The sequence below is a fragment of the Colletotrichum orchidophilum genome (genome assembly GCF_001831195.1).
Source record: "Colletotrichum orchidophilum strain IMI 309357 chromosome Unknown Scaffold_8.1, whole genome shotgun sequence".
Lineage (NCBI taxonomy): Eukaryota > Fungi > Ascomycota > Sordariomycetes > Glomerellales > Glomerellaceae > Colletotrichum > Colletotrichum orchidophilum.
Window position 1 is genome coordinate 238,405 of NW_019172964.1, and position 12,051 is coordinate 250,455.

The 12,051-nt window shown below is 51.3% G+C and overlaps 5 protein-coding genes across 5 annotated transcripts, besides 1 other annotated feature; 4 read left to right on the top strand and 1 right to left on the bottom strand.

The window, feature by feature from the left end:
* The first annotated feature begins 490 nt into the window (after positions 1-490).
* Positions 491-571: a sequence feature (Short protein (CORC01_01525, OHF03141.1) was converted to a misc_feature.).
* Positions 572-1,155: 584 nt separating this feature from the next.
* Positions 1,156-2,208, top strand: CORC01_01526 (uncharacterized protein; the record flags this gene model as incomplete). The annotated part of the gene is made up of 1 exon (XM_022613180.1): positions 1,156-2,208. The coding sequence occupies one exon, from the start codon at positions 1,156-1,158 to the stop codon at positions 2,206-2,208; it is 1,053 nt and encodes a 350-aa protein (XP_022480279.1).
* A 1,406-nt stretch (positions 2,209-3,614) lies between these two features.
* On the top strand, positions 3,615-3,842 carry CORC01_01527 (uncharacterized protein; the record flags this gene model as incomplete). Its single annotated transcript, XM_022613181.1, has 2 exons — positions 3,615-3,648; positions 3,709-3,842. The coding sequence occupies 2 exons, from the start codon at positions 3,615-3,617 to the stop codon at positions 3,840-3,842; spliced, it is 168 nt and encodes a 55-aa protein (XP_022480280.1).
* Positions 3,843-4,570: 728 nt separating this feature from the next.
* Positions 4,571-6,461, top strand: CORC01_01528 (carboxylesterase; the record flags this gene model as incomplete). Its single annotated transcript, XM_022613182.1, has 2 exons — positions 4,571-4,896; positions 4,952-6,461. 2 exons carry the CDS (start codon positions 4,571-4,573, stop codon positions 6,459-6,461), a joined length of 1,836 nt encoding a protein of 611 aa, XP_022480281.1.
* A 193-nt stretch (positions 6,462-6,654) lies between these two features.
* Positions 6,655-8,821, bottom strand: CORC01_01529 (fungal specific transcription factor domain-containing protein; the record flags this gene model as incomplete). The annotated part of the gene is made up of 3 exons (XM_022613183.1): positions 6,655-7,489; positions 7,540-7,977; positions 8,109-8,821. The coding sequence occupies 3 exons, from the start codon at positions 8,819-8,821 to the stop codon at positions 6,655-6,657; spliced, it is 1,986 nt and encodes a 661-aa protein (XP_022480282.1).
* An 889-nt stretch (positions 8,822-9,710) lies between these two features.
* CORC01_01530 (allantoate permease) lies at positions 9,711-11,412 on the top strand (the record flags this gene model as incomplete). Its single annotated transcript, XM_022613184.1, has 3 exons — positions 9,711-9,935; positions 10,006-10,995; positions 11,047-11,412. 3 exons carry the CDS (start codon positions 9,711-9,713, stop codon positions 11,410-11,412), a joined length of 1,581 nt encoding a protein of 526 aa, XP_022480283.1.
* Between the last annotated feature and the right edge of the window lie 639 nt (positions 11,413-12,051).

The following is a 12,051-nucleotide window of genomic DNA, read 5'->3' on the forward strand; positions in this document are numbered from 1 at the left end:
ACTCCCCGTTATCGCTGTGATGGGCGCTTAGGAGCACAGTGTGCAACCTCCAGGCCGCTACCGTCGACCTGTTATGGAGTACCTCCCAGCCTCCGCTCGAAGAATAAGTGCGATCCACAGCCTTATTGATGGCTTCCCCGATCTACCGAGCTTCCGTACAGGAGTCAGCCAAGAGGGCTCGCTGGCTAGCTGGCTAGAATGAAGGATCATGCAGGCGGCAAAGATCTCTCCGAATCTCCCAGCCTCATCTGCAATGTCCTGTCCACCGCGGCCGAGTGAATTACTGCCATGGAAGCTACACGAATGAACACAGCTGCTCGAAGGAAGGCAAACAATCAGAAATGTTGAGGTGATTTCCTTGGTTCTCGAGCTCAATGACGGCTTGACCGACCCTGGCTTCAGCCTAGGATGGTTGTTCAGCCATCAAATATTGCCGCCAGGCCAAAGTCAACTCCAAAACCATCCGAGCCAGGACCTACGCCCACCGTAAATGTCAAACCCAAGAATTTCTTTGAGAAGCGGGATGACAGCACCCAGATTATCATCACTCAGACACTTCCTCGAACCTTGAGCACTCGAACCGCGACTGTGACGCTTCCCGGTGAAATTCCAACAGAGCCCCCTCCTCATTCATCTGATGGCGTCAGCGACCAGCAACTCGGGGCAATCATCGGGGCCACATGCGCCACTATAATAACCCTCTTGCTTCTTGGTTGCTGGATTATCAGAAGACGGCGGCAGAAGCAATCATCCTCCAAGTCATCTGGCGGGGCCAATTCACTCTTCTCATCACCGCCCCTCGGGCCCTCCCCATGGTCCCCCCGATCATCAACCCGGTCTGAAGGACGGCGAGGGTCCAGGTCTCACAAACAGAATTCTCCGTCTTCTAAATCTGATGGCATTTTGGACGATAAATATCAACCACCTTCTCCCGATTTTGGGCTTCCAAAACCCCCTCCAACATACTTGAGGCCACCGGCAGGTTCGGTACATTCTAAGACATCGCCTACTTCAAAAAATCCCCAACCACCTGAGTCATTCAGAATAAGACATCTAAACGATCACCCAACAGCCCCGGTCTCATCAGAACATCCTCCCAACTTGGGTCCTACGGTAGACAGCCGGAGGGCTTCAGCGAACCACTCAGAATCATGGATGTCACCACCCGTCGGCAGGTCTGGGCTCACGTCTTCCAAGAAGCCAGGACCATCTTCGGCGTATCAGCCACGGCCGTTGATGTCCGGGATGACGACGATGCTCCCTGATGAACCATCAAGTAAAGGCACTGCTCCCAAGCCCAGGCCCAGCGGTTACATTCCAGTGCCATCTTCTAATCCCAAAATCATCACTGCTGATATGGAAAAGATCTCGAGATCCTCAAGCAAAGAAAGACATGCGCCTAGCTTTTCTGGTCAAGGTCGTCCAGCAATGACTCCATCCATCAACAAGATTCCTCAAGCCGTATCGTCGTTCCAACAGCCTCCAACAACGGTACCGCTGGGACCCTTCAGTGGGTTATCCGCTGGAAAAAAGACGGTCAATTTTCCTGAGATTTTGGAAGAGTCAATTCCTGAGCTCCCCAATGCGTCTGACCTACCATTACCGAAGCTGAAGGATGGAAAACAGAGGTCAATCGCCGTTTCAACATTGTCCAGACATCTTTTAAAGGGCGGGGAAAAGTCCAGCCCTCCTGAGCACCGAGATAAAGACCACCCCAAGGCTTCGCTCGAGAATGCAACTAAGCCCAAATTCAAGTCCGAGGATGCAGATGAGGCAAATGGTGAGACGACTTCTCATGCCGAATCCCCATCTGGATTGAAGAGCCCTCCTTCTGTTTCACGATCGAGAGTTCCATCCCCTGAAACCATTACTGTCGACCAGAAGCCCTCACTGGAACCTGAGCCAAGATCCAAGTCTGATGATGCCGAGGAGTTCGACGCTCATCCAAGCACTCCCTCGGGTTCCGAGTCAGGCTCAAAGGGTCCTCCTCCTAATCCCCATACGACGGCCCCATCACCCAGAGTCATTTACGTCGGTCCCGGGCCTTCTATACGCCAAGAGACGGGATCATTGAGCCATACTGGGAAGCACAGGCAGCCTAGAGCCCCCAGCACGCTGAAAAGCTTCTCGGGGGCAAACCCAAGAAGCAGAATGTCTAGCTTCAGCGCTGCGGGTCATACACAACCAGGTAAGCCTTACAACTGCTGAGATGAGTCCGGTTCTTTGCTGATCAAAAGCGATTGCAGATGCTGTAAATATTTCTTCTGATCCGCATTACACTGCACATCCAGCTCCGCCAACGACTCCATTCAGACATGCACCACCTCTTCCTAGTGACGGTTATTCATATGGCCCGGACGAAACCTCACATTATCCTCCTCCATCGGGTCATGCAGCAGAGGCGGTTGTTATTGAAACCACTGAACTACCGGAGGCGAGACGCGTTCGAGCCCATGGACGACGCGGACGTCAGAAGAACAAGACCAAGACTCGGGTGCTAGAATACTTTGCCGGCTCGGGGGAGAAAGCGGAAAAGAAAGACCGGAAGAAACGGTCACCGAGTCGGCGATGACCATTTGGAAAGGACAGTTAGTACTGTCCAAAAGGATTACGAGAATACCCCTAGATACATGTGTTCACGCTGCATTTCCGTTACTTATTTTATCACCCAAACCTATATGTTGCTTCGAACGGTTCGCCTGGGGAATCATCGGCATTTAGTGATGAACATGTACTTCTCGAGATATTTCGAGCAAAACGATGTCAATGCTACTGAATTAACAATACGATGTTGAAGAACGATGAATAACAGCTTGATTCTACGGATATGAAGAGTAGTTGCGCAGTCAATTGTCTTATGAAGCCGGTGACTATAATTCGTGCACAGTCCAAATAGCGAACAACCTCTGCTATCAGGCACTATTTCGACCGCGCCTTGGTCAGCAGGTGATCCTGCTCCTCTGAAAAGCCTCTTGGCTTTTGGTTATTCAGAAGAGGACTGATGATATCCGGACTGTTACAATGTCGAGGAGATCGGCGTCAACAGCAGCATAATAATACTTTGGGATACCCTTTTTGCAAGCGTCGATAATGTAGCATTCGATCAAATCTTCCGTTTCCACCTCTTCACAAGGCATTCGATACAGTATCAATTAGCGCAGCATTTCTTCACCCCTTAGGCCGTACGAAAAATGCTCCCATGGAATAATAAAACCAGATGTATTCCCTGCAGAAAGCTTTATATCGCTATGTGTCGCAGCGCCACTTAGGCTTGCGCTCGCGTGACCCGTAATGATGGACAACTGCCGAGCCATACCCCAAGCAACGCCTCCAAGTACTTAGTAGCTGATCTACTTGACTGTGCTGGTGACCATATTAAGAGTATAAAGTAGTCCTAAAGCTAGCATGGCTACAGCAGCACTGGAAAGCATAAATCGGACAGCGAAACTGGTAGCGCTGACAAAAGCTCCGGTTGTTAGCATGGGGCGGTGATGAGAGGGAGCTTTTTGATGCCTGATGTTGACTGCTCGGGGTTTCCTCAAGATCCTCTGGTGGTATGCTAACAGCTATGAGCAACCATTGTCTATCAGACTCATCAAGCACTCACCTGGGCTATGACCCACAGAGTCACGTGTCGTGGCTCATTAAGTAAGTCTCATCGAAAATCTTCGAGAGATTCTAAGGATACTGACGCCGTAAATAGTTGAAATGTGCATCAAGAGACAGACAAGTGCATTAATAGTGGCGACTTTATCCGCCAGTGCCGAATTAAAAACCCAAGGCCGACGGCGTCTGTATTCAATGCCTCAGCTTGCCATCGCAGAGTGGCAACGGGGAGATAGTTCGCAACTAGGTCACCGCCACGTTGAGATTGGTAATCGTTCGGGCCATATGATCGGGTTGTTTGTTTGTCGAATCCTATGTGCATATTAAACTTAGCAGCGAGTTTGACAAGCAACCCCGACGAAGATGGTGTGCAAGGCTCAGTAACTATCGAGGAGCTCAGCGCTCCATTTATTAGTACCAGTGATGTCAACATGGCGTAGAATGATAGTGTACCTAACTATATAAAATTCATAGATAGTTATAGTGCACTAATCGCTATTTCGTGGATGAGAGACGTTGCTTTTCAGCTTGAATTATTTAAATGGTCGATTTTGCAGATTAACGTAGTCTTATCAAGCTTTACCTCAAAATTGAGAGAGGCAGCATATCTCCACGTTAAAGATCGGCATAATTGCACCAACTGCGTCCATCTGGGCAAGTTTAAACCACCTTTCTTTGAGTGGGGCCGGTGGCACGTCGCCTGACGGGAGTTTCCCGCGGCGAGGTCTCGGGTTCCCCGTCCCATCCCGCCGGCATTGTTTTGAATCATGGTAGCACCGTGCCCTTTGGCGACTGGAATCTGTAGAGGCGTTCATTGATAGCAAGTCGTCGCGTGATCATACAGATATGCATGTCTATCTTGAAAACTAATACATGTAAGTTGAAGCCGTCTTTTGTAAGCCGTATGACCGACCGACTCATCTCCTTTCCATGGGCCACGCCAAAGTGTGGTCAGATACTTGACATGTCTAAAACAACGGACCAGGGTCCCGGCTGGCGATTGGCTTTGAGTCTGCCACTGGCCGTGGCTGGGATCTGCGCCTATCTTTGGACCGGCCAGAACAGTGCTATTCTATCGACCGAGTCAAAGTACCGCCCGACAGCTTCGGTCACAATCAATCAGGGCACTGTACTTGGCAGACTTGTGACCGATGGCACGTTTGATAAACCGCTGGAAGGCTTCATGGGAATACCATACGCACTCCCTCCCGTCGGACAACTGAGATTCCGGCACGCTGTGCCGGTACCGTCCGGGAACGGAACACAAGAAGCATTTGAGCTTGGCCCAAGGTGAGTCTGAACGGAACCATTCAAGGGGTTTAAATTAATACTGACAGACATGTAGATGTCCAGGGAAGCAGCTTGTTCCCTTTACAGATGATGAGTGGCTAGGCCCTGACTGGGAAAGCGAAGACTGCTTGACGATCAATGTGTACCGACCCAACGGTCACACAGATGAGGCCAAAAAGCTGCCCGTTGCTGTGATGATTCCGGGCGGCGCCTTCAACCGCGGGGCTGCACGAATGCACAACACACCGTCTATGCTGGCATGGTCTGAAGAACCCTGGATTGGTGTATCGATGCAATACCGGATTGGTGTTGCCGGTGGGATGAATAGTGCACTGACTAAGAAAGAGGGTCTGTTGAACCTCGGACTCAAAGACATGTACGTGGCTTTGGAATGGGTTCAAAAGAACATCGCGGCTTTTGGTGGTGATCCGGATAATGTAACCATCATGGGCTTATCCGCCGCCGCGCATGGAGTATTTCCGACCTATCTATCCGTCGAGTCGCATCTTGCTGATGATATCCAGATCGGACATCTCATCATGGACATCAACCAGAAGAAGACTCTCTTCCATAAGGCTATCATGGACTCCGGAGGACACACTGCACGCGTGGTGCACGCGCCCGAGTCTACTCTGAACGAGGCACATTTCCAAGAATTCCTTGAGCTCACAGGCTGTGGTCACAGACCCGAGCATGAGATACTGCCATGTCTCCGAGCGCTGCCGTCCTCGACGGTCCTCGAGTCTGGCCAGAAGGTCTACGAGCAATCTAATCCTTCTGTACGATGGGCTTGGCAACCCGTCCTTGATGGTGATGTCATCTCGAGGCGTCCAATTGATGCGTGGAAGTCTGGAAAATGGAACAAGGTCCCCATCTTGACGGGGTCAGCCCACAACGAAGGAGCCATGTACGTTCCCAAGACGGCATCAACTCCCGAAGACTTTGAAAAGTTCTTCCGCACACTCTTGCCCCAACTTTCGGATAAGGATGCAGCAGAGTTGAAAGACCTCTATTCGGATCCTTCCGAGAACCCAGATTCGCAGTACGTCGAGACCCGACCTCTTGATATTGGGCCGCAATACAAGCGTGCCGAAGCTGCCTACGGTCACTACGCGTATACTTGCCCCGTTCGCCAGACCGCAATCTGGGGGAGTAGGTCATCGAACGACCCTCCTGTGTATCTCTATCATTGGGCCTTGAACAAGACTGCTCTGTACGGTGCCAACCACGGCGACCAGATGCGTTACCAGACCTACAATGCCGAGGTCAGATCCATTTCACCGAAGCAGGATGAGATTGCTGGGTTCATGCACGCATACGCGACATCCTTCATCGTTCACGGCGACCCGAATACGATCAAGGGCAAGTTCAAAGACCGTCCTGAGTGGCTACCTTTTTCAGGCCGGAAGGGGGAGAATGTGGGAAATACAATGATAATTGGTCAGGGCAACGATGAACGTGCTGGTGGGTCTGGCCTGGGGACTTCAGCTCAGTTCAAGGACTACAAGTGGGCGGAGAAAGAGTGTAACTTTTGGTGGAAGCAGACGGAAAACTTTGAAGACTAAGGCTAGGGGCATCTCAGTAGGCTGAAATCCTACTAGCGCAGGTGATTGATTCATACTAAAGATATAGTTCGCGCCCTAGATACATGTATTAGTAGCAGTGTTGAAGACATAACGTGGAGTTCAAGAAATAGTTGTCGAGTCATTATTCGTAGTTCTATGATACATGGAAACGTAAAATCACTCATTGGCCACGTCAAAACATGTCCCAGAGATTCGGGAACAACTCATCAACCATCGGAACATCAGACGACATCATCAACTGCTGGAACTCCGGGACCGTCGCCGAAGGACTGTCGGCAGTCTGCAAACGCTCCACAACCTCGGCGTACTGAGCCAAGCACAGGTCACCCAGATCCCATCCCGATTCCTGTTGGTGAGACTGCAAAGAGTCGATCAAATTCTTTGCCAGCTTGAGGGATGCGCTCTGAGCCAGACCACCAGCGGTATTCTCAGTTTCGAGAGCGCATCGCAAGAGAAACGTCATGGCCGACGTGAACGCGAACGCGCTGACCGGCAGCCAAAAGTCGCTGAGATGGATTTCTTCGAGCTCCTGCACAAGGAGAACGATTTCCTCTGCAGCGCGGCGAACTTGAATGTATCGGTTCGTCAGTGCGTCGCCCGGAACCGTGTCCTCCTGCTTCTCCATGTCGAGCTCGATCCTTCTGCGGAGTAGCTTCGTCGATAGATAGGCTAGTCTCAGGTTCGCCGCGCCGGGGATGTGCAAATTGTTTCCGCGGGTAATGATTCTCCTGACGTCGTCACTCAAGGAATCCTCCCACTGGCCGAGGCTTAGCTCTAGGTCGAGGGACGTTTGACTGCTATCTTGGTCCCGCCCCTGGTTGAGGTCATAGACGTGCTCCAAATATTTGTCGAGAACCCCGGTCAGAGTGACCAATCCGATAAAGACAGAAGCGGCCGCAATCTGAGCCTCGCTTGCATCTTTCCCGGTGAGATACTCCAGGGTAGGATCAGGTACATCGTACTGATAGCGCTTGATCTGAGGCGGCGTTCCGTAGGCTAGGCTCAACCTGCACATCAGGTTAGTCATATTCAAGGCTATTATCGGTGGTTGACTCACCATTTGTCATGTACAACAAGTGCCCACCAGATCTTCATCCGCAAAGACTTTTCCGGCATAGAGATGTTCCAATCTACGGGGTCTCTGTTCAGACCTAGTGATTGAGCGAGTGAAATAGCGGCGCCGAGCTGGATCTCATTCATAATCATGGAAGTAGTCGGTCTGCCCCCCACGTTGAGAATTATGGCAATAATGGTGGATATTCCCGGTGAAATATGAAGTTCGGAAAACAAGGTTTCTGTTGCTTGGTTCCAGATAAACCGGGAGTCGGGACAGTACTGCGAGGGCAACTCTGGACTTGATTTCCAAAAGATCATGGAGTGTGCGTAAAGGACAGACAAGAGCGCAGGCGAAATCCTGTCCCTTGCGGTATTGAACTGGTGTTTGAACGAAACTTCATCCAGAAGAGGAAAACATATGTTGACCTTTTGGAAGTAACTGCAAAGGACCTAGTGAGCAACAGATCTAGTCTCCACCTATGCTTGTGCTGGTGACTTTTGGCCAGTACCACATGGACACATCGAATTCAGGCAGGACAACCTCCACCTGAGAACCCATTTTGAACTTACAGGTCTATCAACGTTGAAGTCCACGGCTCCAACATCTTTTCAACAATCTGGTACTTTTGCAACGGTGCCGTCTGTCTCGGTGAAAGACCATATGGACGCTTACGAACCGCCGTAAAGATGACTGGCTTCCGGATGCCACCCGCCATTGTAGGACGCGGCATCTGGCCCACTTGGGACCCTGGCTTCGGTTTTACCACACGAATCATCCGTTCGTGGATGCTTGGCTCAGAACTCAGGTAGTCGGCCAACACCTGAGTGTCGTTTGTGACAGCCGGGCCAATGATGTGTGAGTTGTCTTCGTCTTCCGGGCTGTCCAGTGCCAGCATCAGATGGGGGTTATGCGGATCAAGCACAACCTTGGGGCCCGAGCTGGACGTCGTGCTTGTTGGTGGAGACGACGATGGCCGTAATCCGCCGCTCTGGGGTACATGCACCTTGGCCGACACGAGAGGCTCCCGTCGACATGGCGTGTTGGACTGCGGGGGACGATAGGATTTCTGGACTTTTCCGGGGTTGAGCAGTGCGCGGCCTGCGCTGCGAGGCGAAGGTGGGAATTCGCAGTCCGTGCCGTAGACATGGCACATTTGACAGGTCGACGAAGTGATTCCCTCCTGCTGCTGGCATCTTGACTTGCGCCTCCGGCACTGCAAACAGGCTGGTCGCAGATGGGACCGGTAGGGCCGGGGCGTAGGCTGATCTGTTCCCGTGGACATGGTTGCGTGCTCGTGTTGGCGTTCAACGGACTGACCGATCCCAGGTTGGCTGGCTGGCTCGTGGTTTGCAAAGTCCGTTCATCGGCAGACCGACTCGGGGAAGTTTGAATGGGAGTTGTGTCTTTGATATTTCCCCGCGGAAAGGTCCACAACTACTATCATGGCTAAATCCCGATCAACTCACGCTAGCGCTGATAAGTTGTTAGTCAACGGCAACGCGCAAGCTGATAAGGCGGAGGTTCACCGAAATGTCCCCACTCAGTTCTTAACGGTCCATTCAACCGCTTCGGCGTCCAAATCTGCTCTCCGGTGTCATTGGTTTCCCGACAAATGGCAATGGTTGCACAGTGCCCACGGCAACTCCACTCCTTCACCATGACCCCATCTCAACGCGGGGAACCTCCACCAGACCCGGGACTCTTATCAGCAAATGTGTCCTGCTAGCTAGTAAGGACTACCGAGATATGACGCCTGGCTTGGGCAGAAAATATCGCCTGACATCTTATCTGTAGCCTATGCTGTCGGGAGCAGGCCGCCGTCTTAAGACATGTCGCTATCAGTTGGTCTCTTATCGAGTTGGGGGCACGGCCTCGGGTTGAGCCGACAGAGACAACGCCGGAAACCTTTTACCTATAGTCCGTAATACGAATGACAATGAATAAAAGGATAGTCCCGACCTTGGAATTTGCCGAACCGGGAAAGTCCCGACAACTCGCAATTATCCGAGCTCGCGACTCTTAACAATTTCGCTTGACATTGAAAGCCTCATGTATACAGCTACTTGCGTTTGCTGAATGCTTGCAAAGTAGCCATAGTAGTGTCCACATCGACCATCGCGTGCTTAAACACAACAACGACGACCCGCTCGCCCACTTCCCCGGACTCCACAATGGCCATTGAAGCTTCCATCAACGCAGAGCAACCCAGATCCAAGGACCTGGAGATTGCGGAGAAGCAAACTTCTCGTCCGGTTAGCATCGGCGAGGATCTCAAGGCTGGCCAGGTCGAGCTTCTCGACGAGGCCGAGATCTTTCTGCAGCAAAATGACCTGTCCCACGCGCATCTACGGGAGCTTATGGAAGACGAACAGGCCCAGAAAAAGCTCGTCCGCCGCGTAAGGCCTCGCTCTTCAGTCACATCAATGTTTCTTGATACTGATGCAGTGATTCAACTTACACTTGTAGATAGACCTGACGTTATTGCCCCTTCTCATGGGAACATATCTCCTTCAATACATCGACAAGCAGGCTCTGAGTTACGGTGCCGTCTTTGACCTCTTTGAAACAACCCATACTTCTCAAAGCCAGTATTCATGGCTCGCCAGTATTTTCTATTTCGCCTATCTTCTGGCAGAATGGCCGGCGAGTTACCTTGCTCAACACTTTCCCACCGGTACCGTTGTCAGCATCTTCGTCCTCTGCTGGGGAACCGTTCTCACCTGCACTGCCGCATCTCATAGTTTCGCCGGCCTGGCCGTCTGCCGCTTCCTCTTGGGTGCCTTTGAAGCTGTCATCACACCCTGCTTCATGATGATTGTCAGCATGTGGTATACCCGAGCAGAAGCGCCCATGCGCGCTGGGTCGTTCTACTGTTTCAACGGCTTCGGGTCCATGATTGGCGGCATTCTGTTTTATGGTGTCGGCCAGGCGGACGGATGGGATGTATGGAGGATCATCTTCATCATTTGCGGTGGCCTCACCGTCGTCTGGGGCATCGTTCTGTTCTTCTACCTGCCGAACAACATCATGACGGCCAAGCGATTCACTGTGGAAGAAAAGGCACTGCTTATTGCCCGCAGCCAGAGCAACAAGACTGGTGTCTTTAGCCGAAAGATCAAGCCGGCTCAGATCAAGGAAACGTTCAAGGACCTCCAGGTGTGGCTCCTGTTCTTCTACACCCTTCTCAACGAGATTGTCAACGGCGGCATCGCCAACTTTGGCAAACTCATTGTCAAGGGCTTCACAAAGGACGCTCTCTTAACGACTGCTTATGGGATTCCTTATGGTGCCTGGGTCGCCTTCTTCATCTTCACTGGTCCTTTTTGCGCTTCAAAGTTCAAGAACTTCCGGACAATTGTGATGATGACGTGGGTTTTGCCGACACTGGTTGCAGTGAGTCTGTTCTTGAAGCTGGATAGAGGCAACAAGAACGGGTTACTGATGGCTTACTACATTGTAAGGAATGAATTTTGACCTTTGAATGTATGATTCTAACACGGTTCGCAGAGTCCCTCCTTTGTCGGCGCTCTCGTCGTTGCACTCCAGATGCCGGCTGCCAACGTTGCAGGTTATACCAAGCGCGTGACATCGACAGCCTTGGTTTTCCTAGCATATTGTGTTGGAAATATTATAGGTCCACAAGCCTTTCTCGCGTCGGAAGCGCCCATCTACGGCACTGGTTGCAAGGTTATCATGGGTTGCACTGCCGGACAAGTCGTGTTGGCTATCGCGATACGACTGCTGTTGATCAGGAGGAACAAGCAGAGGGATGCTGAGGCAGCGTCTGATAGTCAGAGTGCCGCAGATGCGTCTGATGAGGTTCTCATGGACTTGACAGATTTTGAGAATAGGAAGTTCAGGTATTCTCATTAGTATTAGCTGAAGGAGAAACAAAGAAAGTACGAACATCATCTTTGGTAGCAGTAAGAGGCGAAATAATAGGATGTCTCCTTACTCTAGTCCAGTTGTAGACCGTTGTCTGCGATCTATCGGGTGCTGCCACCTTCATTGGCTGAGGACAAGTGTACCACTCAATGAAGAGTAATTCAGTGTTTTAGCTCTATCTATGTCCACAAGTATTCATACATTGCTGGTTTCTTCGCTTTGAAATCATGCACCAACGTGCCTCATTCTGTCAAATTCCGGTACTCGGAACTCCCAATTAAACCAGACCGACTCAACACCCAACGACTTGGACTTTGGAGCGGGATACTGGTAAAGGAAAATTCGATCTCATCTTTTCTCCTCGCTGTGTTGTGGGCAGAATACTCTTTTTGCGAAGATGCCAAGGCATCGAGCTCGTTTTCATCCCACATAGCCCGGAGGCTTACCCTTCAATGAGGCTAGGCGCCTTCCACCCCTGGCTGACGAAAAGATCATAGGTAAGTTAGTCCATCCCAACGTTGGTATTTGATGATCCAGCCTTGAGGAGAATGACGAGTCAGCCATGCGCTCGTACCCATGGCCTAGACGGAATCGCGTGCTCTTTTGTGTTGAGACACACGATAGTAG